General features: G+C 33.6%; 3 protein-coding genes across 3 annotated transcripts; 1 reads left to right on the top strand and 2 right to left on the bottom strand.

Moving 5' to 3' along the window:
* The first annotated feature begins 471 nt into the window (after positions 1–471).
* Positions 472–2,940, top strand: LOC149728248 (tetratricopeptide repeat protein 36-like). The gene is made up of 4 exons (XM_089888217.1): positions 472–647; positions 977–1,171; positions 2,011–2,183; positions 2,724–2,940. Exons 1-4 carry the CDS (start codon positions 557–559, stop codon positions 2,808–2,810), a joined length of 546 nt encoding a protein of 181 aa, XP_089744343.1. The 5' UTR covers positions 472–556; the 3' UTR covers positions 2,811–2,940.
* LOC149728247 (uncharacterized) lies at positions 2,927–10,341 on the bottom strand. The gene is made up of 9 exons (XM_089888207.1): positions 9,252–10,341; positions 8,274–8,434; positions 6,530–6,761; positions 5,971–6,091; positions 5,246–5,386; positions 4,544–4,705; positions 4,208–4,270; positions 4,050–4,148; positions 2,927–3,387 (listed from the first exon to the last, which is right to left on the bottom strand). The coding sequence occupies exons 1-9, from the start codon at positions 9,355–9,357 to the stop codon at positions 3,336–3,338; spliced, it is 1,137 nt and encodes a 378-aa protein (XP_089744333.1). The 5' UTR covers positions 9,358–10,341; the 3' UTR covers positions 2,927–3,335.
* A 1,539-nt stretch (positions 10,342–11,880) lies between these two features.
* Positions 11,881–26,549, bottom strand: LOC149728246 (growth arrest-specific protein 7-like). The gene is made up of 15 exons (XM_089888202.1): positions 26,391–26,549; positions 25,156–25,284; positions 24,656–24,737; positions 24,070–24,129; positions 22,935–22,999; positions 21,573–21,776; positions 21,026–21,115; positions 19,963–20,072; positions 19,431–19,505; positions 17,394–17,472; positions 16,462–16,571; positions 15,687–15,768; positions 15,397–15,442; positions 12,893–13,071; positions 11,881–12,616 (listed from the first exon to the last, which is right to left on the bottom strand). Exons 1-15 carry the CDS (start codon positions 26,445–26,447, stop codon positions 12,503–12,505), a joined length of 1,482 nt encoding a protein of 493 aa, XP_089744328.1. The 5' UTR covers positions 26,448–26,549; the 3' UTR covers positions 11,881–12,502.
* Positions 26,550–27,783: the final 1,234 nt, after the last annotated feature.

Raw genomic sequence — 27,783 nt, 5'->3', positions numbered from 1 at the left:
TTTCTGCGACTCGGTTTTCGACTCGGCTACTCATTTTGCAATTAACTCAATAATAAAGTTAATAAGTCAACTAAATACATTACATTTTTGTTTACTATAAATATACCGTTAATTTAAGGCGAAGTTGTTTGACTATTAAATTTAGAAAATTTACATAAAGCCAATAAACTAACTTATTTTTAATTTTTGGTTAGATCAATGTATATATAACTACAGATTCACCACACAAAATTACAAATGTTAGGCATCGTCAAATGTTGTGCTATGCTATGCAATATTAGGCAAACACGTTTTTACAATGCAAAATGCACTGTAAGTCTGTTCTATACGACTAATACAGTTTTCAATCAAGCATGAGCTGTTTAATAACACCAATAATTGTTTTTATGTTGGCAAGTCTTATTATTAAATACACCATGTTCCCCGATTCCAAAACCCGTTGTGGCAATGCCTGTATTGGTAACAGCCCACCATGGTAACTCTCTTATCGTGAACACATCTGTGAATTTTTGTAAACAAAACAAATTTTGATCAGTCGGAACGTCATAGTATAATCATGGAAAAAATATCAAAAAGTGACCAAAATGTTCTGCAATTGATTCTAAATCCAAGTTTACCTGTGAATGTGGAAGAAAATGTCCGGGAAGGTATTTTATTTTCTGTTTGGTTTGTATAAATAAAGCATTTTACTGTCGCATTGTCAAAATTGCATTAACGCATGTATAAATATAAAAATCTGCAAAACCTATGTTATTTTTAGATGTATATGTATTATAATATGCATAATTTTGATTTATAGGTGCTAGTTAAAAATCTATCCACTATTTTATAAACTAAAAGGCTTTAACTTCTAACAGATTGGAAATTTTTCCCTTGGTTTTTGCTTTGACATCATAGGAGGATTATACTGTATTACTAAATCATGTATCTCATTAGAAAAAAAATAATAAAATAAACTCTGCAAACTTCGTTGCAGACCTGGATGTTCAATTTGACAAAGAAGAACTTTCATTTGTGAAGAAATTGGAGACAAACGGGGTGAAGTTAGCAGAAGAGAAGAAGTTTATCGAAGCAATAAAATTATTTGATGAAGCGATTGAAAAACTTCCACTCCGAGCTTCAGGATTTAACAATCGCGCTCAAGTTAAACGTCTAATGGGAAATATTGAAGGTTTAATATTTAATTATTGTTTGCCAGTCTGCCGAGTATGGCAGTTCCTGACGAGATTTTGCGCATGCAGGACGGTTATTTCTCGCGTGCGTGCTATCATTAAAAATCGACGTGCAAAGCACATACATTCCAAGCCACATTAGGAGGTCCTTCTTAATTTATTACATTTTTTTGATTGTTCAATTAATTAGCGTGCATAACCAAAAGTTTGTAAAAAAATTGCTTGTGCACCTGCCATACTCTTCAATATTTTGTAAAATTTACGGTTACCTCACCCTGCTAAATATATGGGTTTAAAGCTTGCTGTACTAGATAGTGTAATATGTATTATGCAGGAGATGTCCATTTAATAACCTTAAAAAGCAAAATATAAAAGATCAAAGTATTCTACATTTACTACACAGAAATGGTACAAAATTATTCGAGTTTCCACATAGCATTTTCAAACAGTACAGCAAGACTAATGCAACATGACACAACTATAATTTTTTAATATGACATTTAGTCAAATTGAAGTTTAAATTTGCATAGGGGATATTATTTAGCATTTTTATGCATTTTTTTTGTCTAAGAAATTTTTTTTTTCAAAACACCAAAATTGGGCTTCCAAGACACCAAAAAAATTGGGCTTTGTAAAACACCAAAAACACCAAAATTTCAGGAAAACCCATGCTTTTAAATCAAGCATTGAACGCATACTTCTAACTGCACAAGTGCTTTAGATTTTTTTTGTCCAAGCCAAGTTTTTTTCTGAATTTCCTAAATTCCGCTGTTTTTTGATAAAACACATGCTTTAAATTTGGCCACCGGTCACTGACCCTATACTTCTAATCACACAGGTGCTTTGGAAGATTTGGACACAGCTATTGAGTTAAGTGGGGAACGCGGAAAGGCTGGCGAGTTTGCTCTCGTTCAACGAGGAATGATTAGGAAGTTAAAGGGACAGAAAGAAGACGCGTTCGATGATTTTAAAAAAGCAGCGGATCTTGGAAATAAATTCGCAAAACAAGAGGTATGAGTTATAATATAACGTATGATAATTTTGTTTTTATATTATAGATGAGAAATTGTGTATATATATGTATATATATGTTTTTTGTTTATTAATTTCATTTTCATTAAATAGAGTTTTGATTATAAAAATTTGATTTTACTTTTGTATGGTTTGGGTTTTTGTTTGTTAATTTATTTTTTATTATGTAGGTTTTGGATCATATTTTGTTTTTGTTTGAGTAATTGTAAAATGCAGGGTAATCTTGTGTTGGTTTTGTATGTATAACATATTCATTTGCTGTTCAGCTTTTGTATTTGTTAAACTTCTTCCAAAAACAGCAGCTAGTTTTTTTGTTTTTTTATGGGTGAGGTCCTTGTCAAGAATCTGGAATTATTTGGCCGTTTACCCAAACATCCGAAAATTCCATTAAAGACTTTCATTTGACCCGTGCTAAGACACTGTCAGACACTCGCATTTAGTTTTAAATCAGTAAACAAAATTTATACAATAATACTGTTTCACCTTTTTTTTTATTAAATACGCAATTCTGTTCTATAGATAGTGGCTTCAAACCCCTATGCTGCACTGTGCAACCAAATGCTCAGCAAAGTAATTGGGGACATGCAGAAAGGAAATACAGCCTGACTTATACATTCAACTACACATACCTTGTTTCAATCGCTTTGTTTTTGATCATTCTGTTTATAATTTTAATTATGCGTGGACACTTATGCCTGTATAACACTGTGTCAATACACAACTTTTTGAAGAGCAATTTATTTTCGTTCACTGAATTCAGAAAAACAATAGAGTATTGTGGGGGAAGACGGGACACCTTTCCTTTTGACTTTAGCACATAATATTCAAATGTCATGTTTTAAACAATTAACAACGGTCTTATGAAAGTCGTGAGGGTAAATTTTGTAATTCTTTGAATTCTCTTTGTTTACTACCAAATGGTACGAGAAAATAGAACGAAAAGGTGTCCCATTCTCCCCCACCCTACTATATAATAATTTCAGTTAGCCATAAAATACAATACTTTATATATAAGGTTCAAAAACGGTATAAAAGCTATATATGAAGCGCTGATAATGAACATGATACACAGTCAACTACGCATATGTAGTTATAGAATAAGTGCAATAATTTGATCATTAAACCAATAGTTTAATGGACAGTTTGAGCTTGCTTTCTTGATGGTGGCCTTGGAGAACTTTTCCTAAGTAACAATGTTAGGTTTTTGACGTAATATTGAATAAATGGCAGTTATTTTTCTTGTCGTGATCAGAGTCATGGAAACACCGAGTAGTCCAATCGCCGTCTTTGTGTGTTCAAAATAGAGCAAAAGCGGTGACTTTCGCAATGAATTTAAACGAACTTGTTAAGTTTTATTTGCGATTTCCTTTTGTGGGAAGGTGTAAAACAGCTTCTATTTACCTTACCAAACATTTTAAAAAAATATACAAATTTAGCCGCATTAAATGACTAAAATGTCACAAATCTATTTTTGACTTTTTTTATACAGAAAACAAATAACACGTGTTTTTTAGACTTTTCAACTTATAAATTTATTTTGAAGAGTTTTCTTTCAAATTACCGAAAACATGCATTTTCCCTATACCCACTGTGTTATTTTGGACCCAAATTGCAGTTCAATTTGTATTTTACGTAACAATGGGTTGAACTACTCGGTATTTCTATGGCTCTGGTCGCGATAAAACGAGCCCGTGGCAGTGGAGTTCTATATCTTAAAACGCCATAGAAAACCACAGTGATAGTGACTTCCGGTTAAGAACCGCTCAAGTAAAATACGGAGAGGCTTACCACTCTGCTATTACGTTTTATTACATATCTGGTTAATAGGAATGCAAAAATCGTTACCCAGAGGCTCCCACACTGTACGCTGATGGCACGCGTGGAAAACGAGGGTTCACCATTGTCGGGTCGGTGGTAATCAAACGCGGTGCTGCGGATTTTGTCCTGGGTAAAAATATTATATATCATTACGTCATACTGATGACGTCACAGTGTTTACTTACCTGCGTCGACTATGGTGATGACGGAATAACTCTGGTCTTGATGGGGTGTACGGTGTGAGGCAACTATGGACAGCAAAAAATACATTATAGTTGGGTGGGGGAAGATGGGACACATTTAGCGAACAATATTCAAAAAAGTGTTTTAAACAATTAACAACGGTCTATGGGGGTCGTGTAGATATGGTTTTATAGGTCTTTGAATTTTCCATGTTTACTACTAAAAGTGACAAGAAAATAGAGTAACTAGGTGTCCCATATAACCCCACAGTCCTGAGTACAATAAGGAATTATACACCAAAGGTTGTAGGTTTAAATCTCTCTAATAGTTAAACTTACTGGTCCATTTTCCATGATACCTCTGGATCAACAAGTCCACATGCGGTAGCTCGGCTGTTGTAACCTCTACGTACGTTGACCGGCATCTTTATAATGTAACGCAGGGTGTCTGTGTTGTAGTATGGTGCTAAGCTGTTCCATGTGAATGGTTTGTAAGGCTCGCTGTAAACAAGGATAGAGTGTTTATGTGCTATAGTGGTTGGCGCGCCTGCCTGTAACCCAGAGGTAATGAATTCAAGGCTCGACGTTGCTACCATTGTGGGCGTATGTGTTCTTGGGCAAGACACTTAACGGCAATTGCTCCAACCCAGCGGTCACTAATGAGTTGTCCAAATTATCAGACAAACATAAAAAAATAATGAAAAAATCCCCCAAAAAATAATTACCTATACGAAGTAACTTGCATGGTAACTCGTAAGCTGGCACGAGGTGTTAAACCCGTGTGATAACGACTGTCGTTTTCCGGGCACGCGAGGATAAAGTAAGTTACATACATACATAACCAATGTACAAATTTACAAGTTTGTTCTAACTCATCTCGTATAGTAAGTACAACGGCCAACACGGGTGTTCTTTTTTTATACACCTCGTGTCCGCTTATAAGTTACCATGTTATTGCTTTGTGAGTGATTATTTTTTTATGTATAGAGCTGATAATTTGGGGCCTCTGGATTAAAAGCAGCTAAATACCAATAAACTCACACTGAAGGCTTCTTTACTAAATTAATGACAGCCGTTTTTTTCATCCTACGTTCAATTCTCGAACATTCTTTCTGAAGGTAAACCAAGTTCGCACTTTGAGCATAGAAACCACGTGATCTAGGTGGAGCTGATCTCGTCGGGCTATTGGTTGAAAATAACTTTTAAAAAGCAATGTACAAGATCTTTAATTGTTTAAAATGGTTATTAATGTGTGGTACATTTTTTCATGGTCACAGACGAGTTCCTGAAAGTATGAAATAAGCTATATTACAAAATATTTGGAACCTAAAACATAGTGGGGTAAGATGCGATATAGTAGCACCTAAATCCTAAATTTTCTGAAGGTATTTCGGACAATAAACGACGCTATTTTAAATTGGCATAACTTCGGTTATATAATTCTGTCAATGTTCGTTGTTTATCACCAAATGGGACATAATATACTCATATAGTAGGGTGGGGTAAGACGGGACACCTTTAACACATACTGTCCAAATATCCTGATAGTGTTTTAAACAACTAACAACAGCCTATGAAAGTCGTGAGGATACGTTTTTGTAATTTATTGAATGTTCTTTGTTTACTACCAAATATAAGGAGAAATTAGAATAAAAAAGTGTCCCATCTTACCCCACTCTATATAAATGGTCTTAATAGGACAGTAACCGATGGTTTGCTGATTACTGGTAAGTGCTCTGTGTGACGTCACAATAGTAGCTACAAACCGATGTTTTATAATATGAAGTTCGCTTTCGATAAGTTCGTCTTCCGGAAGCGAGGGCTCCATCTGGCGGTTAAATCGGGCGCTTTTTGGATTTGCACCTCGTGGTCGAATCGGCTTGTCGTCTAAAATTAATAAGTCATAAATAGGTGCCTAAAATAACAGATAAAATAAACCTTATTTGTTAAAGAAACTATATACGTGTTAAATAATAAACAAGAACTTTTTTAAATGGGAGCTTTTTGCAAGTATTTAAGAGTCTGTATACAATGCAGAGTATATAAAGCAACATCATGCTTCGTACTGGATACTCTTCGATTACAAAACGTGCGCTTAACACACGAAATAAAATAAGGAACGAAATACGAATCCCATTCGTTGTCTGCTAGGTATGTATACCGACCACGCTAATTTTCTTTTAACTAAAAATACGTTTTTAACTGTGAGCGTGTTTTAACAACAGTTGTTTTGTCGCTATAACCTGTAATTTCTTTAAAAATATTTTTAAATTCTACGAAGAGCTACAAATAAAGTTATTATTATTGATCTAGAGTGAAACTCACCTGTTATCGTAACTTTTTTCAACGATTTAGTTTTATCAGTTGTAACATCTGTTTCAACAGTGGGCAAAAGTTTGGGCAACGTCAGTATAGGAGTTAATTCCCTTTCCTCTCTTTTCGTCGTTTCCGGTTCCGGTGTTTTTGTTATTTCTGTGTCTTCGTCTTCGCTGCTGGATGATGACGACGACGACGAATCGGTGTCACGTGGTACAGGGCTTTTTTTATTTGGAGTATTCTGGAAAAATATTATAACGTTAACTAATTATTAACCGTCTATATATAGTAGGGGGAGAGACGGGACACCTTTATAGCACATAATATCCAAACATCCTGCTTCCTGACCATGTTTTAAACAGTTAACAAAGATCTATATGAGAGTCGTGATGAAATGGTTTTATAAATCTTCAAATATTCTTTACTTACTACCAAAAGGGACAGTGAAAAATTGTCCCATATTGAATGAATGAATGAATGAATGAATGTAATTCCCCACTCTATGTACTGCTGTTTTATATGTATCGTGCCGTTGTTGTGTATAGTATCGTTGTTTGGTGTGATTCAGGACTTCAATTGCTCGTGAATGTTTGATTTAAGTTATTCACACTAAGGTTCATGTTCGCTGTGGTACTGCGGCTAGAGCGACTTAGTTTATAGTCCAGAGCCTATATCGATACTCGTGAATAGGCCTTGTTGCGACTCCGGCATATATCGCTTTCCATATTAAGTTGTTTATGCTATATTCCAATGCAATAACGCCGTTCAGAGATGTATACCTATACAAGATATTGCTTAAAACGGTATAGTTCTGCCCTTGGCTGCTATATTCAAGCTACGGGTAATGGAATCATATTACAGCACTGTCTCGACCAAACAGTATGTGGCAAGTTACATATAGAAGGGTTGGCTAAGATGGGACATTATTTTCTCTCTTCGATCATTTGAGAATATTTACAGAATTACATAATCGCAAACAAAGAATATTTACCGAATTTCATAACAATAGCCCCGCAACTCTAAAAAAGCGTTGTTAATTGTTCAAAACAAGTTCGGGAGATATGGGATTTATGTGCTAAAGGTATCCCATCTTACCCCACTGCTATATACGTGGCAACTCGTCAGCGGCCATTAGATTGATGAAGAACATACATGTTACAACGTCTGTTATGATCCGCCACGAAAGGGTAAATAAGTCACATTCAATTCATTCAAATCCAGCAATTGGCCAAGTTAATCATACGGTCGTTTTATCCGTGGTCCATAATATATCTATAAGCTGTAATTTTCGAATATTCGTAAATTGGCACTTTTAAAACGTTTCGTTTTAAAGCATTTACGTTTCATAATAGTCCTATTTCTTATTTATCGCCTTCTTGTCATTTTCGATTGCTCCCTTCATGGCCTACTAAAGATATCTTTAGTAGGCCATGCTCCCTTCTATTTCATTTCGCGTCGAATTGTTGCATCGTCGCGGTTTGAAAAACAATTGCCGTCGACGGCTGAGCAAGCGTACGATGTTGTTTTGCGATATTTTATTGGGAGTTTTAATGAATAAATAAATGCAACTTCGTTATTCTCGCACAGGTAAACCGTATTCGTACTTCTTTACGGCATTCTGATTCATACGCCCCAGTACGGCAGTACCCAATTTTGATTTAAATCGTATGGGAAGGGATATAGGCATGTGTCGCACTAAGATCCCGTTCACTAGTATGTAAATAATTAAAGCCACAAAGCTGGTTAACTATACCTCTGGTTCCAAGTCAGACTTCTCAGATTCGGAAGTTTTCGGATTTTTAACTTCGGAATCCGAAGTTTCGTCTTCACTTGAGCTTTTCAATCCCTTTTCGCTTTCAGAAGAAACTTTCTTTTCTTTGGAACGCACAGAACTTACGCTCGATTTTCGAGAAGCTGATGAAATAAAAAAAAACATAATATTGGTTGATAATAAACATGTAATTTTCGCCATATGTTTTTACTATTTGTCACTTTTTTTTCTTTACTAATGCACTTCTTAAAAAATAACTTTCAAATCAATAAGAATTTTCTTCATTTAGAAAATACATTAAGTCCTACTATACATACACATGAATCAAAATCCACTCTAAATAGTTAAATACAACAAAATATATAATATATATAGTAGGAGGGGGGAAGGTGGAACACCTTTAACGCGATATTCAAATATCCTAATCGTGTTTTAAACAATTAACAACGGCCTAAGGGAGTCGTGAGGATACGGTTTTATATTTTTTTGTATGTTCTTAGCTTACTACCCTATGGAAAGAGAAAATAGAATGAAACGTGCCCCATCTTCCCCACTCTAATATATTTCGCACAATCCGTCCTTTATTCATATATAACATTATGCACAGACTTATGCAATACGATTTAGACCAATAGACCTCGATAGTAAACTAGTATCTGTACTTCCAACTATATAAATCTGACTGTGCGTAACCAAGAGCTCTGGTTGCCTCGTATAGCTTTTGGGCGGTGCTGATACCAGCTCGTATTGCAGAGTGTAGAAAGGTGGTTTATCAAAACATTGCTATTGTATATTATACGACTCGAATGAAATTTAAATCCAAAGCTACAGTGTTCACGTTTAACTAAAAAAGTGTGTGTGTACATTTACACTTTTCAAAAAACGTAGAAATATTAAAATCAAAAATGTTTAAAGGGTACAGAGAGATATAATGATTGTATTTTTACATTTTTTACCAACCTGTCGATTTTGAAGAATCAGAACTTGAACTAGAACTGCTAGAATCTGAGGAGTATCCCGATTTGGGGTCGTTTAGTTCATCCTCAGAAGTAATAGAATTCGGCATCTTTATGGTGTAACAATTATCCTTTACGGCGCAACAGTCGAAAGCAATTAAGTACGACCTTTGTTTAAAAATGAATGTATCGAAGTCCGTACATATAGGTTCAGGTTACAAGTAACTATCAGAAACTGATACAACTGACAACCGCTTAGCGAGGGCTCTTTAAAGCAATTTAAATTCTTTGTTAAATGACTGAGTATAATTGTTATCTGTCTCAAGTGTCTCTGACGCTTTGCAAACATATGGGACATTTAGTGTTATGAAGTGGTTGCACAAATCATAAGTGTAAACTAAAACCTTTCGTCCTTGTCAATTTTAATAACTTTTTTGACTCTTCGATTACGGTAGCAAAGATTTAAAAATGTTTTTAACGAAAAGATAGGATATAGCGGCAAAACAACAGTTGTTAAAACACGCTTACAGTTAAAAACTTACTATCTAACTGCGATGTATGCTCAAACTAAACATATTTTGACATGGCGCATTCACTGACCCGTACATAGCTTAAATACATTCCTGGTCTAATTTTATCCCATACTTTCTTATTTCAGCTTTCGAAAATTGGCCTGGTAATACACAGCTTTCGAAAATTGGCCTGGTAATACACAGCTTTCGTAAATTGGCCTGGTAATACACTTGTACAATGCCATGGTTTTCATATAAGCCATATAGGTATATATCGACAAAGAATAGCTTCGTATCGAAAGCGCTGTGTACATTTCTATTCGTCGTATTAAGTCAATAATCGCCATGGCGACACATAACAATGCGGTTTCGCGCCAAATCAAACATTAAAGCTTATCTAAATATCTAGTAAACACGTAATCGTTTTTTCAGGTTTGTTTTGCTACACTGACGCCAAAAAACAAATTTATGACGTATATAATGTTTCCCTTCGTGATTGGTTGCAATAGTTTCAACCTGTGACGTCACAAAGTTATTGGAGTCGTGCTAAAAAACACAAAGTTTCACATTTGCAAATCGTAGGCATCAATAAAGAGGCTTATGTAGCCACCGTATTAATAGTCAACAGTGGAATACGCGTGTTATAACTTTAAGTTTAACCGCCAAGCGGAGATTAACCACTGCTGTAAAATGTATAAGTTCCATTCCAGAACTTTCGAAACCCGTGTCGCCAGCAATTACATTTACTTCAATGTTTTGTTGTCTGGTTAATATTTATTCTTATATACCTAGACGTTTTTTTCTTTATAGCACTGTAATAATTATATGACTTTATACTAACTTGTCCAGCCACAATACAGGTTATACCTGTTCTTGCTGGAAACACAATGCTACTGCGAACATATAAACTGCCATCAGTCCAAACCAACGGTCTATACTAACTTTGGTCCAAACAAGACGACTGCAGCAGAGAATAATTAGTAAACAGCGGGGGTAAAGAAAACGCAGCACAAAGTAATTACTAAAATTTGCTGTAATGCGGCACTTTTAAAGGGGAACTGAACTCATTTGTTCTTATTGGTCTACTTGCAATATTTTAAAGTCCTTATTATTAGATACGGAATATCAATATTTTTTTAGAAATATATATACGAAAAACAGCGGAAGATTTTTTAACAAAGTGAAAAGGTTGAATTGGTGTTACAATGTTTTCGTTTGTGTTCTTTAAACTCGTCTTATATGCATTAAGCTTATGTTAGCGCGCCTGCCTGTAACCATTGTAATGGGTTCAAGGCTCGACGCTGCTACCATTGTGGGCGTATGTGCCACTAGGCAAGCGACTTAACGACAATTGCTCCAACCCAGTGGCCACTAATGGGTTGTCCAAATTTATCAGCCATACATAAAAAAAACTAAAATAAGGATAAAGTAAAGTAAGTTACATTCATTCATTTATTCAACGCTAATTATTTTTTTATTTCAAACGACAGACGTGGTCGAAGTGTTATTAAAAGCCAGTACGTGTTGCGTTAAGTTTATATTTCAGGACGGTTTTAACTGACTATACGGGTGTTTTAAAAACCTGAAGATTATATATAGAAGTTTTACATCATCAGCTACATTATATAATCTAACATTTTTTCCCGGTTGCATCTTATGGCCTGCTATAGCGGGGAAAGATGGGAAACCGTTTCCTTCTATATTTTCTTATCCCACTTGTTAGTAAACAAATTATTTAGAAAATTATAAAGCCGTATTCTTACCACTTCCATAGACCGTTGTTAATTGCTTAAAACACGATCACGATATTTAGATATTGTGTGTTTAAAGGTGTCCTGTCTCCCCCCACCCTACTATATAATACACTATAGTACGCTAAGCTAAATAAGTAAAAGCATGATCTACATTTGCTAATAACCTGATGAGTTGTAAATGCCTTGTTGTGTGAAACGTTCGTAGTGGCCTCTGGGTTGGAGAATTTATGTTAAATGATTTGCCAATAGACATATCATGCACTAATAAAGGTAGCAGTGGCGAGTCTCGAAACCAGTAACCTTTGGGCCACGGCGCCGCTATGCCACGTAAAACTGCAATCCCTAATTATCGAGTAAATGATGAGCATTGAAAATAACAAGTGCTTGTTGTAACAAGTATTAACAATACGGCGTGAAAGCGGCAAAGCAATGTAGATTAAAAGCCCGGTAGATGACGCTACTGATCAAATGGTTGTGAAACAGATAAAACACTTAAGTGGCGATGTGCGAAGCTACGTGGCAGTGTATGACGTCAGAAGATAATGACGCAATGATATTATGACGTAACATGATAAAATAGGTTGGTGAGCCGTATAGGAAGCATAATTTACAAAAAAATGTCGCATGAAACTGGTAAACGGCATTTACAGGTTTGCAACGAATAAATATCAGCGCTTGTAGCGTATGCTAAAAACTAGGCATGTCAAAGTGACCTAATATAGGATGAAATACTGTAAGAAATAATACAAGGCACGCAGGGTAAAAGCTACATTGGATTATGACGTAGTAATTATGTTTATGACGTATGTAAGGCTCACTGTGACGCGTGAACCTCGTGTTTGAAACTTGCTTCGTAGCAAAGCGTGCTTGATACATGACGGTGCATAGATTACATATTTACACAATGATTCAGGATGAAACTTAAGCTATGACGTCATCACCGCATAAAAATAAAAGAAAAAGGAAAACAAAAACAAGAGAGCAATAGTTTAAATGATCAGGTCAACTGGTCGCACTTTCCCGGTCTGGTTTTTCGACACCCAGAGTTCGCGGTCTTTGTCGGCGTCTGTTTTAGCGACATTCTGGTTGATGACGTCACATGCCTGCGAATAAAAAATGTCGGGTTATAAATTAATTCCTGAAATTTACGCGGTCGTTTATATTCGCCACGAGAAACGCGTAGCTGTTGAATGAACGAATGGAACTTGCTTTATCCTCGCGTGGCCGGAAAACGCCAGTCGTTCTCACTCATGGTCATGGATGTTCTGTTTCATACACCTCGTGTAACTTACGAGTTATCATGTATGTTACTTTTTTGGTGACTGAAACTAACTTATTGCGACGTAACTGAACAAGAAACAAAAAAATGCAAAACTTACCTTTTGGCATTTCGTGTTTGTGTCTTGCAACAACTTCGTGTATTTCGTCAGAATATCCTTTATGGCGTTAATTCGTTTCGCTTCATGGGTTTCCATGGTAACCGATGACGTCACCATCTCTTCAAACCATTGTTGGCGCGCGTGGTTGTAAAGTTCGATCGAATGAGAAAGTTCTTCACCTGTTAATGTTAACGCGGTTATAAAGTTGTAACTGTGGTATATCCTTGTATTCATTTTCATAATGCATGTATTTGCCATTCAAAATTCTCCCCTAAAAATAACAAGTTTTCAAATATATAGTAGGGGGGGGGGGGGAGGATAGGACACCTTTCCAATTTATTTTCTCGTCTCATTTGGTAGTAAACGAAGAATGTTGAAGAAATTATAAAACCGTATCCTTACGACTTCCATAGACCGTTGTTTAGTTTTTAAAACACGATCAGTATATTTGTATATTATATGCTAAAGGTGTCTTATCTTAAATGTGAATGAATGAATGTAACTTACTTATCCTCGCGTGGCAAAAACAAACGACAGTCGTTATAACACAGGTGTTGATACACCTCGTGTCAGCTTACGAGTTATCATATATGTTACTTTGTGGGTGATTTTTTTGGGGGAGGGGGGAGGGAGCTTTTATTTTTATTTTTTATATATGGCTGATAATTTGGACAACCCATAAGCGATACTGGATTGGAGCAATTGCCGTTAAGTGTCTTGCCCCTAGGACACATGCGCCCACAACGATAGCAGCGACGGGCCTTGAACCCATTACCTATTGGTAACAGGTAGGCGCGCTAACCACTTTGCTTCGGCGCCGGCAATCTTCCCCACAGTACTATAACATTCAAAATCACAGTTTATGACTTCCTGGTCATAACCTCCACATGACTAGTGACGGGTTCGAGGCTCGACGGCGCTACAAAGTAGGCGTGTGTGTCCCTAGGCAAGACACTTAACGGTAATTGCTCCAACCCGGCAGCCAAAATATGGTTGTTAAAATTGGCAAAATGTATGTGGTAACTCGAAAGCGGGTACTAGGTTTTTGAAATAGGATACTATTGAGGTTAAATAAGTGACATACAGTAGTGCGGGAGAAGACGGGACACCTTTAACACTTACTATTCAAATATCCCAATCGTGTTTTTAGCAATTAACAACGGTCTATAGGAGTCGTGAGAATACCGTTTTATAATTCATTAAAAGTTCTTTGTTTACTACCAAATGGGACGAGAAAATAAAACGAAAAGGTGTCCCATCTTCCCCCATCTTACTATATGTATACAGAACATAACCTATATTTTATGTTTAAATAAAAATAAATATGTTGTTTATTCAATGCGTTTCATTAAACTGAATATTAAGCGTTAACCATTAGGTTTTTGAATGTGAGAAAAAATTCTTTCGTTCCAAGCATGAATAGGTAGGGTGTATGATGTCATAATAACTCACGCAGGTCTGTTACGGTCCATTGAACACGTCAATCATATTTAATGTGGTAAGTTGTTAAAGTCGGGTTTACTTTGGCACATACATGTAAAGATATACCAGTTTTGATAACTTATGTTTGTTTTTTGTAAGAAATGTACTTTTTATAAGTTTTTAGGTAAATTTCAAATGTAAAAAGAGATTCATTAAGTTTTAATTTCTTTGTTTATTAAATATTTAAGGCAGTGCTTTTAAACCTCTAATGATCTGTGCCACTTTTTATAAACAATTAACACCAATTGCACCCTCTGCTATATAAAAAACCACATTAATTTTAATGTTTATGTATGTTATATCTATCACCACTTTGCAGCAAGGACATGTCCTATTTTAAAAACCTCATACTCACTTCTAAGTTACCACAGACAATTTTCCAATTTTAACAACCCTTCTCTGACCACTAGGTTAAAACAATTACAGTTAAGTGTTTTGCCCAAGGACACACACGCCTACTTTGTAGCAGCATTAAGCCTCGAACCCGTCCCCGGTCATTTGAGGTTAATGACTAGGTGCCGCAAAGGGTTAACTTTATATTTGTGATTTTGAATGACAGGTAGTAAATACACGTGTGGTAATAAGCAGTGGGCTGCTAGTGGCCACAATAAACAATGTGGTCCTATTGGTGGCCGCTATGCTTGTATAGGCTCTGTGTACTAAAACGTTTTGGCTGCATTGACAAGTAATACATATTTTGCGCACTGTAAATCTAAAATAAAACCTGAATCCTGAACCCAAATATAAAATTGATAATCCCGTTTACCAAAATTTGATCACCCCTAACCCAAGACAAAATTGCGAAGCTTATGCTTATATGTAAATCTCATGCAAACCAGTGCAAAAAATGTCAACAAGGTGAATTCAGGATTTTTTAAAAATTCTACGATTCTAAAATTTGGAAAACAAAAGCCTAAAAAATTAATACTTTTTCAGAAAAGTGCACCACTGTGTTTAATTCATGACCAGAAAAGTTAAAAAATATGAATAAATTTAAAAAACTAAATAAAACATCCATTTACCATGTTTTGTTGATTTCCTTCTGGCTTTTTGAACGTCTTCCTTTGTCTGGTAATAATAGACATTGTTACATCACAATCCACAAAAATTCCAAAATTTCTAGTTGTCACATTCATCATTTTGAGTTTGATCATAAATTTAAACGTTTAACTTTTATTTAAGCGTACACAAATGTATTTTTTGAATTTTTTTTCAAAAAAAGACCCAGAGTTCCCAGATATGGCCAAAAAAATTAAGAAATCATTTTAAAAATAATAATTTCCGCATAAAAAATGTTCAAAATGTAACTTACATGTTTTGTTGAATTCATTTTTCCTTCTAAATCTTTTGTCCTTTCAAGCAGCATATGTTTCGCTCTCTCTGCTGCTAGATATCTGTGTTAAGTTGAAAACAATAACTTTAATGTAGATAAATTAGTGTCTGTTTGACAGTTTTAGCTAAAGTAATAAAGTGAGCAAAAAAGCCTGGCATGTAATTAGGAATGTTTGAATTTCTAAACCAAAGGTTTCCATAACAAAGTTTGAGAAACCTTGGAGTTAAGTTATTAATATCTTTGTATGTGGGACCTTGAGTGACAAATTCATCAGCTGGTTGGGTAATTGTATGAGGATAAACATATAGTAGGGTGGGGAAAGATAGGAAACAATTTCATTCTACTTTCTCATCCTATTTAATAGTAAACAAAGAACATTCAAAGAATTATATAACCATATCCTTACGAATCTGTTTTTATTGTTTAAAACACGACCAGGATATTTGAATATTATGTGCTGAAGGTGTCCCATCTTACCTAACAGTACTATATGTCTTTTAAACCAAACTTTAAAACCAAGTCGTCCCAAACTTTGCTCTACCCATTCTAAACTCTAAAATTTTCAGCATGGTTGATTGCATAATAATGTGTGTAGTATGTTGTGTGAAACTGAAAAACTATTTGCGACCCCTGAATTTCATATTGCCCCCAGTTTGGTAACGCCTGAACTAAACCAATAAAAATACTACCCCAAACAATACTACTTAAGCAAGCCTTAAACCGGAGGTGTAACAACTAAGTATTAAAAACTCACTTAAGTTGGACTTGTTTTCTTAACTCTGCAACATCCGCTTCAAGTTTTTTAAATTCCTTCTTTCCTCCTTCTTTATGATCTAACAAAGGCTTCTCTACTTGAAGTCGAATCTATAATTAATAAATGATTTTATCCTTGTGTGGTGGAGCTCGTTGGTGTTCTGTTTCATACACTTGTTGTCATTGTGGGTGTATTTGTTTTTGGGTAAGAAACTTAAAAAGAATTCCTCCAACCCAGTGGTCACTAATGGGTTGTCCAAATTATCAGCCATACATAAAAAAATAAAAAATATCCCCAAAAATAATCACCCACAAATTATCATACATGGTAACTTGTAAGCTGGCACGAGGTGTATGAAACAGAACACCCATGTTTAAGGACCGTGGTTTTCCGGCCACGCGAGAATAAAATAAGGTACAATCGTTCTTTTACCTCATGGGTCCTGCCCGCTTACGAGTTATCAATTATTACTTTTCCATTTTTAAATTAGAAATTAAACAAAAAATCAATACATATAGTAGGGTAGGGAAAGACAGGACACCTTTATCACATAATATTCTAATGGTGTTTTAAACAGTTAACAAAGGTATATGGGAGTCGTAAGGATACTGTTTTATAATTTTGGGACTGTTCTTTCTTTATTACTAAATGGGACGAGAAAATAGAATGAAAAATTGTCCTATCTTCGCCCACCCTACTATATATATATAGGAGATTTAATTTTAAATAAAACTGTTGTGACTTGTGACATAAATAAACTTCCTAGTTTAACCAATTCACCTAAATTTCAGAAATTATATTGTGATTTAACCTTTTTAAAAATGTTGTTTAGACAAAGCAACAATAGACACAACAGGCATATGTAATCCAAAGTTCGTACTAACAGTAAACTATTTAAAAAAGATAGCTTTTAGAACATAAAACATAATTACTTTGTTTGCGAAATCTAGATGTATTTTTGCTTCCTGTAAAGTAGCTTGTTTAACTTGTTTCCAAGTCTCTCCCAAGGTTCTGTAGAAAGTATATTGTCATTTCTTTATTTGGTCACAAGGAGAAAGTAATGTTCAAAATGACATCACAGTGAGATACTGACCACACACATTGTTTGCTAACAGTAAGGAATTTTAAATATCTGCACACTATGTTTGAATCATGGTCTTAAGACTAAATCTTATCGTTTGAAGGGGAAATTTACAGAAAACAACAACGTTTCCTTTTAAACAAACTTTTTAAACACAGTTTGCTAACTAACTAAAATTTTCAAAAATATATATATATATATTATATATTTATCCCATTTAAAAGATTTTCTACTAAAAAGCAATTTAAACACTAAATTTTTATAAAAATCAAAAACACCATTTTTTACATTTTATTTGTTTAAATTAAATCTAGAAGAACCTTAATTTAAAGGAGAACCTTAATTTAAAGATTCAATTTAAAGCTAACCTGCTTTTACAACTATAAACATAACATAAAATTGTAATAAATACATTTATCTTTACAATAAAAGTAACTAAGAAGGTAAGACCTAATTAGAACAACAAAAAAATTACAAATCGACAATGGTTAACATGTTATGCGAAAAACATTAAAATAAAATAATACAAAAAATGTGTTTCACATTATACATAAACCAGAGTTATTAATACAGCTGTCAAATCAGACTATGGAATTTAAATTTGAAAATTTATATTTTACTTGGAAGTAACTCCTACTGTGTGTAACCATTCCAACCACTACTCCCATATTTGGTATTGTGGTTGTGATGTAACAATACGCATTGTTACCCGAACAAAGGATTATTGACAAATCCAGATTAAGGGTTTACTGCTATCTTAAATTGCATCATTACGTTTAATGAGGAGATATTAGAGCTTAACGGGCCGTAACTAAACACAATAGAAAATATTTAAAAACAGAAAACTATACTTCACGCTACAAATTTGGGGAATCACCAGTTATTATGATAAATATTTCAAGGTTATTTTACCAATATTACATGTTTTGGATGAGTCCTATTGAGGACCTCACAGGATATATAGTAGGGCGGGGGAAGATGGGAAACCTATTTGTTCTATTTTTTTGTCTTATTTGGTGGTAAACAAAGAACATTCAAACAATTATAAAATCATATCCTCATGACTTCCATAGACAATTTTTAATTGTTTAAAACACAATCAGGATATTTAGATATAATGTGCTCAAGTGTCCCATCTCCCCCCACAATACTATATATGAAATTGAGTGCAACACTTTATAGACGGTCAATGAACTGTTACACAGATTGTTTGTGCTGTGTAAGAAGCATAGCTTTGTGATGCATGCGTTTTTAAACGCTTGATAACCCATGTATGCCAGAACAATATAAATGAATTTAACTCTTTATGTTGTTAAGCAATGTAAATGCATCAGATGATTTGCGTGTATTTTACACATTGAAAACTGCCTTTATTGTTACGTACATTACTGGTAGTTTAAACGAGCCATAAGTGACCACTACTTTGGAAGTAATGTCACTTTACTGTCTAGCCCTAGGACAACGTATAAAACATGCTCTGAGCCACAAGTACTGGATTCTCATGTTACAAAGCACATACATAGTTAAGTATGGTGGTAAAACGCCACTGTGGCTTCATACTACAGGCACCTCATTGAAAAGTCAAGGTACCTTTAAGTTTTAAAAAAAATTTTTTTTTCTTTTCACATTAGACATTATTAGCTTTTATTTAGTAAATATACTGGACTAATCATTATATTATCACTGTACACAGTTGTTTTAAGACATATTCGTAAGAAAGGCTTTTAAATTGTTTATGAATTTATACCGGGTACTCTTGCATACCCATGTTAGATGCCTATTGCCTATGCGTCATACACGACTGTAATATATTGTGTAAAAGGCAACACTGTATTTAGATGTTTTATACAACACAATAAGTTAGTATTACATAATAATATGTGCTTACCCTTCTTCTTGTGCGGCTAATACACTGTTGGCGATTGCGGATAATCCTTTTGAATATTGTGTCTCCAGCGCTTCTCTGTTTAAAGTGGGATTTATTATAAAAGTAGTGCAAAAAAATAATAACACTCTAAACTATAAAAGATAGGCTGCCCTCCCCATTACAATTTTAGATGTTTTTTTTAAAGAAGAAAATTTTATGTCAAAAATTAAAATCAAACATTAAGCAAAACTATTGTAAACCTAGACAATTTATTAAAATAATGTTTGATATTAGTGGGATTTATTCAAAAGCAGTGCAAAAATAACAACACTTTAAACTTTAAAAGATACACATCCAAAATTTAACACATTTTTAAATAAATTTATTAATTTAAACTTTATGTCAAAAATAAAACATTTAGCAAAACCATTAAAAAATTTACACAATTTATTAAAATAAAGTTCAATATTCTATGTTAAGTTCAATTATGACATCATAATCATTAATCCGTGATTGACAGAAAGTTTACAGTATTAACATTTAGTAAGCTTGCCTTTGCTTAAATAGATCAGCCATCTCTTTTGAAATTTGTTTTTCTTTTAACATCTTCTGATATAAAATACAGAAACCAGTTTGTACCGTGTGGTTCTCAACCTTGTCACCCTGTGTGTGGAATAATTTTTTAAAAAAGTTAAGTTTTTATACTTTTCGCAAAAACAACTAATAAACGGTACAAAATATTAACAAATAACAATATTAAATTTTGGTACAAGCAAGTACACAAAATATTAACAATACTAAATGTTTGTAACAGGCCAACTGTGGCCTTAATCTCGATCCAATCACGTGCTTTTGCGTTGGACCTCACATAGATAGAATAATAACAAAAACCAATCCACACGCCACATATAAACACAGGCATTACACACATTAAGACACAAAAATCCCAAAAAACACACAACAAATATACAATAGAAATCATAGTACAACAAACAAACAATATAAACAGCAACAAACTATTTACAAAATGATATTTATCGATAATTTTCTCTTGGTAAAAATAAAATACCATAGTTGCAAATTGCAATAGCGCAGGGAGTATGGAATTGACATTCACCCTACCATACTACAATACCTAGCGGGTTTTTCTAGAAAAGGGCATGGCAAGACCACAAAATCAACCACTTGGCTGCACCACTGCATACTTATCTCTATTATAACACAGTGGTAAAAGGCGCCAAACCTGGGGTGGCAGGGTAGGTCCGGGGAACCCTATAATCAGTAAACAATACAACTAATGATATAGCGGAGGAAGATGGGACACCTTTAGCACACAATATCCAAATATCCTGATCGTGTTTTAAACAATTACCAACGATCTATAGAAGTCGTGGGAATACGGTTTTATAATTCTTTGAATGTTCTTCGTTTACTACTAAATGGGACAAGAAAATAGAATGAAAAGGTGTCCTATCTTCCCTCACCCTACTATATGAACTCCTTTTTTATAGGGTTTGTGTCTAACTATCCCAGCCTACCCTGCATTAATTAAAGCTAGCCGCCTATGTCATTGGTATAGGACTATAAACAATATTTTGATATGAATAGCAACTTACCCAGAAGTAATCACAGTAGCTGTATTTGCCAGGTTGCAGCAAAGTTTGTTCTTTTGCTTCCTTTTCATCTGGAAATGAAATCCCGTTCACCTGAATCATGTGATCGTTGATTGGTTATTCATATGAATGACACCATGTCATGATAATGCCATAATTAAATTTTTTAGTAAAATCAAAACATGAACCCTGAGCTGTAATTTGTTCCACATTAAGCAAAATTAAATTTGCATCACAAATAGAATATAATTATATATATAAATAAATAAACTAAAATCGATCTTTCCTGCAGAATTTTAACACACCTTTAACCAGTGCTCTTTTAATTGTTTTATTGTATGCATTTTATAACATGCATACAACAGCATTTTCTGTTAACTTTCATCTCTATGGTTTGTTATTAAAATGACCTTTGTTAGATGTGGCACAAATAAATTTTAAGAATTCAAATGTGATGAAATTCAATTTCTTGGGAGGCAATTTATTAACATATTATACCATATGGGAGCAGAAAACTTAACATTCATACATTATAACAAAAATCCTTTACCATTCGTATTCTTGGTCTGTTTCCATGCCCGTTGGTCTGGTTGGGTGTCGTTGGGGTGGATGGGGTTCTCGCCCGCAAGGGTGCGGGTGAAGCTTTGGTTTGTGGAGTGCTGGGTTGAGTTTTCGATCGCGGGGTTATGGGTGACGAGGACTTAGGGGCTGGGGTTGATGGTTCTGACCCCGTACATTGGGGGGCAGGGGAATCCTGCATTTAGAATAGAAGGGGTTAGAGGGGACAACCAGGGGTTCAGGACCAAATAAAAATACTGGGCAAAAACATTGATCAATTTACAAAAGCCAAAATTATCAATAATAAAACAAGTTAATTATTGAAAGCACGAAAAAAAATATAGGTTCCCGCCAAATAATTTTTAATTTATCTCAATTTTTTTGTCACTAATTGTGTGGTAATATTGTGCAAATACCCATATTATGCCTATTTATTTCTTTTACTTAACGTTCCTTTATTGACACAATCTGTTTATGGGTAACAGTAGCTACTAGCTATGTATTTAATGAAAGCTAATATTATTTTATACAAGAAAGTGAAGAAACTATAAAAAATATTACTAAAAATTATTTTAACTTTCTGTTTATAATTCATTAAATTTAACAAAATAGATAAAAGTCACACTAGTACATTTATGAAACATACTATATATATAGATATATAATATATACATTATACATACTTTATCAAGTTTAAACCTTCTTAAACACTTTTAATTTTTTTATTATCTATCACTTGTTTAACTTTAACAGTCTAAATATTTATGAACTTTTATGACATAATATCTCAAAACATTCTCCTAATGACAGATAAATTAATTTAAATTGGGTAATTTAATTATTTATCAACATAACATAAGATTAAAATTGAACTTAATGAGAAAGTTAAAATACCCACAAACAATTTTTTTGGGCAACGGATCTGTTTAATATAAAAATGTATTTTCAATATTTAAAAAGTCTAATAAACATATCTGCTGTATAAAAATGTATTATGAAAAAATTCAAAATTCAAAAAGTCTAAATAGCAAAATAATATTTTTCAGTAGCTTTTATTAGTTGTACACAAGTTTAAAGTTCAAAATTGCATATTTAAAGAAATCAATATTAACTTCTAATCTTTAACTATAGCCCTAAAAGCAGTAGTTTTCTACTTTATTTGTCTATTAGACCAGGGTCTACTTCCTCATCAACATAAGTATTCATGGAAAAAATGGGTACCTTAACTTTTCAAAATATTGGCGCCTATATATATATATATACATACACAGAAATGTATTATGTTAATTTATATTTGTTGATTTAAATACGGATCATGTCTCAATATACAATATACAGAAATGAATACTCTCACCTTTAAATTGAGTTCAACTTCTTTCTTTTTAATAACGGAAGATAATTCCAAATGTAATCCAATATCTATAGAAAACAAAACATAATGTTCTATTATATAAACTCTTTCTTTTCAATATCATGTTATGTAAACACTTCTTTCATGGGTGTTTTATTGCAGCAAACAGCCACATACTTAGCTTCAATCATTTATACTTAAATATTTGTATCTTTTAGTAACATAAATTTATTTTTCTTTAAACACGCTAATAAAAGGTGATATTATCTAGACATATGTTGAACATTAAAACACAATAGAAATAAAATTAAAAAGAAAAGTATATAGTAAGGTGGGGGTCGTGATGATACGGTTTTATAATTCTTTGGGTTTTTTTTTGTTTTCTACCAAATAGGACAAAAAAATAGAATAAAAAGGTGTCTCACATTCCTCCACCCTAATACATATATGTATAATGCATCTATTAAAAAAGGCACTGATTTTGAATTTAAATGTGGTTGTAAAAACATTAGAGTATTTATGGATTTAATAAATGTGTGTGCAAAAGACAACCATGTAAAACAATTGAAATGGAGAGTGTTTCCTTAATAACTTCCTGCATTGGTGAGAAGCAGAATAGATTACTGATTACTGTACGATCACCATACATCTATCTATGCATTATAATGGGAGTGACCTGCTTATCTTGCTGTTTTATACAAAGCAAAAGTGACAAATCAAAACACTACCCAGCTTGTAAAATAGAGGTTTTCGGGTGTTTAGATACAGTTTTTATTATATATGGGAACATTAAATATATATATGTGACAGACAGTGTATTTCGTTTTCCTTCTGTTTTATAATGCTTAGTTTATTTACTGTATCTACATAAATGTTACTTTTTAACTGTTTTAATATAAATCTATATATATATATATTTATTTATTAACTTGCTCTTTGTACCTGAAACTACGTGCCATTGAAGTAATTTTACAAAATCGAATTTAATTTGGTGCATTAATTATTGTAACGACAATGCTGGGCTCAATTAATAAACATCAATACATGTAATTATACAATTAATACATTCAGAACAATAGGACTTAGTAAATAGATGTCTCAATTACAGCTTCTATAAACCACATGAAAATGCAATTACCGTTTCCATTATTAGTTGTGGTGTTGGATATTTCATTTTTTGGAATTTCCCAGGTTGTTTCTGTATTAGAAAAGGAAAGATTAGAAATTGACTCTGCTGGTTATTGTGATTGAAAAACGCTGATTACATCACAATAGAGTTTATGACTCAACTCATGTGCCCTGTGGCCAGCAAAAAGTGCCTGCCAATTCAGCACACGGGTGACCTATGTATGCAAGCATTTTGTCAAATATCAACTCACACAGTAGCTGACTCAACTGGTGTAAACTTTGGTTACTATTTTCTTTTTAGGCTATAAGATAATTGATTTAGCAAAGTTGCATTGGGGCATTTTATTTTACTAATAAACATATAATAAGACTCATTCTACGGTAATACAACTTATACGAAAAAAATAAATTCAACGTGTTTTTGTACTTTACTAGAACTAATGATATATTTAGCTTAACTAGAACTTATATAGGCATATAAAAAAAACAAAGTAAAATAAAATATAAACCAATTATGTCATTTACAACTTACTGAACTTAGCAATAAAACTGTTACAAAATACAGCATTTAAATTATAAAACTATTGAATATATACCATTTGTTTTTGTGTTGACGTAATATTTTTCCCCATTAGGTGTTGATATTGCTTCCCAGCCAGCTGGAAGAGCTTCTTCATCCTAAAGTAAAGAAAAACGTCTATTTATGTTGAAATTATTACCGAGAACCAAAACAGTCAACTAATCACTACTTTTATATGGTGTTAATTTGGATAAAACAGGTATTTAAGATCAATTATGCCGATTTGGCCAACATTTCAGTGCATTTCATAGCTACATGCTGAAATTCATAACAAAACTGAATTGTTTACACAATTTCATCATACAAGAAAATACATACAAACAGACAAAAAAACAAGAATTAGAAAGTATAGCCTAACTATTAAGACTATATTATTATTTTTTAACACTGATTATAAATTGTTAGGATTTTCATTTAACTGTCGATTTAAAAAACATTAAAATTATCTTCAGCACTATGCTTTTCAATTATATAATATATATATGTATATTAAACTTTAAAGACAAGAAGACACACCTCTAATTTCGATACATAAGATGCGGGGAACCACCCTCGTTTATCCCCGATCTCACCCTCCCACCAACCATTCTCACCCGAGAATAATAATTTTATGACATCACCAGGGTCAAACTGCAATGTCGTGATCTGAAAATGAAAGCAAAAAAATATAACGACACACCTAGTGCACCACATAAAATAATACATATAGTAGGGTGGGAGAAGATGGGTCACCTTTAGCACATAATACCTAAATGTCCAAATCGTATTTCAAACAATTAACAACGGTCTATGAGAGTCGTGAGGAAACGGTTTTGTAATTTCTTTAATGTTCTTTGTTTACTACCAAATGAGACGAGAAAATAGAATGAAAGTGTGTCCCAACTTTCCCCACCCTCCAATATGTTTAAATTATATAACTTTTGATACTAGTGAAGAAATCTCTAATAGTGCAATAGAAACACTAGCAAAATTCTTCCTTAACGCATACACTTTTGTTGCTATTAGAAGTTTAACTTGATAATAATTGAAGATAAATAGTTCATTTGTCTGCTAGGTGTAGCGACCACGCTTATTTTCTTCCAATTAAATGAAACTTTGTTTTAACTGTAAGCGTGTTTTAACAACTGTTGTTTTGTCAGTATATCCTGTCTTTTCGTTTAAAATATTTCTAAATCTTCGCTACTGCAATTGAAAAGATAAGGAAAGTTTTTTTTTTATTATTATTATTATAACTTTCTGTCTCCATTTGTTTTCTACATTACAATAATGTAGATCAAGAATAATATAGTATACTGTACTAGTCTAAGTTAAATAATGCAGAAAGACAAATGGTCCACCAGACAAAAAAACACATATCTATCTAAAATGTCAGTTTTTCTAATAAATGTCATTTTTTTCTAAAATAAGTACCACCAGGTCACTAACAAACATACGTGAAACAAATACGCGAATTAAATAACACGATTGATGGCATATCAATTACGCGAAGTTACATTTTAAACGTAAGGTTTAAATATTACATAAAAAAAACAAAAAGGAAATAGTTATTAATTTCCCCGTTTAAACGTCTTATAACCTAAACCTGGCAAAACATTATAAAACTAATCCACGCAGTCTGTGTTGGAAACTGCCAGCCAGACAGGCCTATTCCCAATAGACAAAGACGGATCTTATGTAAAATAACGTTAAAAAAACAATTATATATATATAAATTTTGATTAAGTAAAAAATTATAAAATCATGTTGCATACCTCGCCCCCGCCTGAACCATCGTAAGAATACAAAGCCTTGCAGTTAATTTCCGCCATTTCGGTTTTAGTACAGCAACAACAGGCACGTCTAACCGTTTTAACTCCAGGCCATCGCGAGCAGCATGAATTCGAGACTGTTTACCACGTCTGACGTCATTATTTACGTGCGTGCGTGACGCGTGACGTAGACGTCCCGCATTCAGCCGTGACAGAAATTCTCCTTTACGTAAATGGGAAAAACCTATGAGGCAACATTGGTTCATCGTTATTTTAAGCTGAAAAAGTAAAAGAATAAAAAAAATTATAATATGAATGTGTTACAAGGCGTTTAATTTTGTTGTTTTTTGGTTGTTTTTATATTATAGAGTGTATGGCGTAATCCAATTTCTCGGAATAGCTTGTTTGAGACTGAAAAATAAAACCTGAGAGCCAGACTATTTTGGTGGGTAACGTAAATTACAGCTAAATGCAGTATAATGTTGTTGTTTTTTCAAAATATGCAATGACAGTTTAATTTAGTTCTTCTGTCTTTTTAATTATAGAAATCAGTAAAAGCATTCAAAGATTTAAACGGGCCAGAATGCAAACATAATCCGTTTTGACATTTGCACACTGCGGCATTTCCACAGTAGTTATGAATTTCTATAATGATTCAAATCATTTTACCAAGAAAGATAAAAACACTGCGTAATTCATGATCCGTTAATGCGCATGAGATTATGTAAGAAAACACATTAAAACGTGACGTGACCGCAGTTTGATAGGAAGTTGGGTTTGCGAGTTCAGACAAAACGAATCGTGAAGTTGTAAACACGTTGTGATCAATTTTCCGAATCGAAAATGTCACCCAAGCAATTTCGGCTTAGTAAACGCATTTTTGTAGATAAACACGTTTCGTGTACCTCTGTTTTGGACCCTATAGTGTTTTATAACGACTGTCGCTTTGTCGTTTTCTTTCAATATTTTCGATTTCGTGTATACGCTACCACAACGATCTTTATAGTCACTATAACTAACAAAAAACCTAGGTAATATAGTAGGGTCGGGGGAGATGGGACACCTTTTCGTTCTATTTCTTATCACATTTCGTAGCGAAAATTTTCTTATCACATTTCGTAGCAAATAAAGAACATCCAAAGGGTTATAAAACCACATACTTACGACTACCATAAAATAGACCTTTGCTAATTGTTTAAAACACGATCAGGATATTTGGATAATATGCGTTAAAGTTGTCCTCTTCCCCCACCCTACTATTTATTTAAATTTACTAGTATGTGCCCCGAAAGCACCACAGTAAGCAAGCATAATCATGACCTTGTACATGCCTGCTGTTTAACAAGATTTCCCCATTTAACCCGACACTTGTCGTGAGATGAAATATCGTGTTAGA

The sequence above is a fragment of the Ciona robusta genome, chromosome 11, assembly GCF_009617815.1.
Source record: "Ciona robusta chromosome 11, ASM961781v2".
NCBI classification, from domain to species: Eukaryota; Metazoa; Chordata; class Ascidiacea; order Phlebobranchia; family Cionidae; genus Ciona; species Ciona robusta.
The sequence above is the reverse complement of the archived record's forward strand: the minus strand, read 5'-3'. Positions and strand labels throughout refer to the sequence as shown.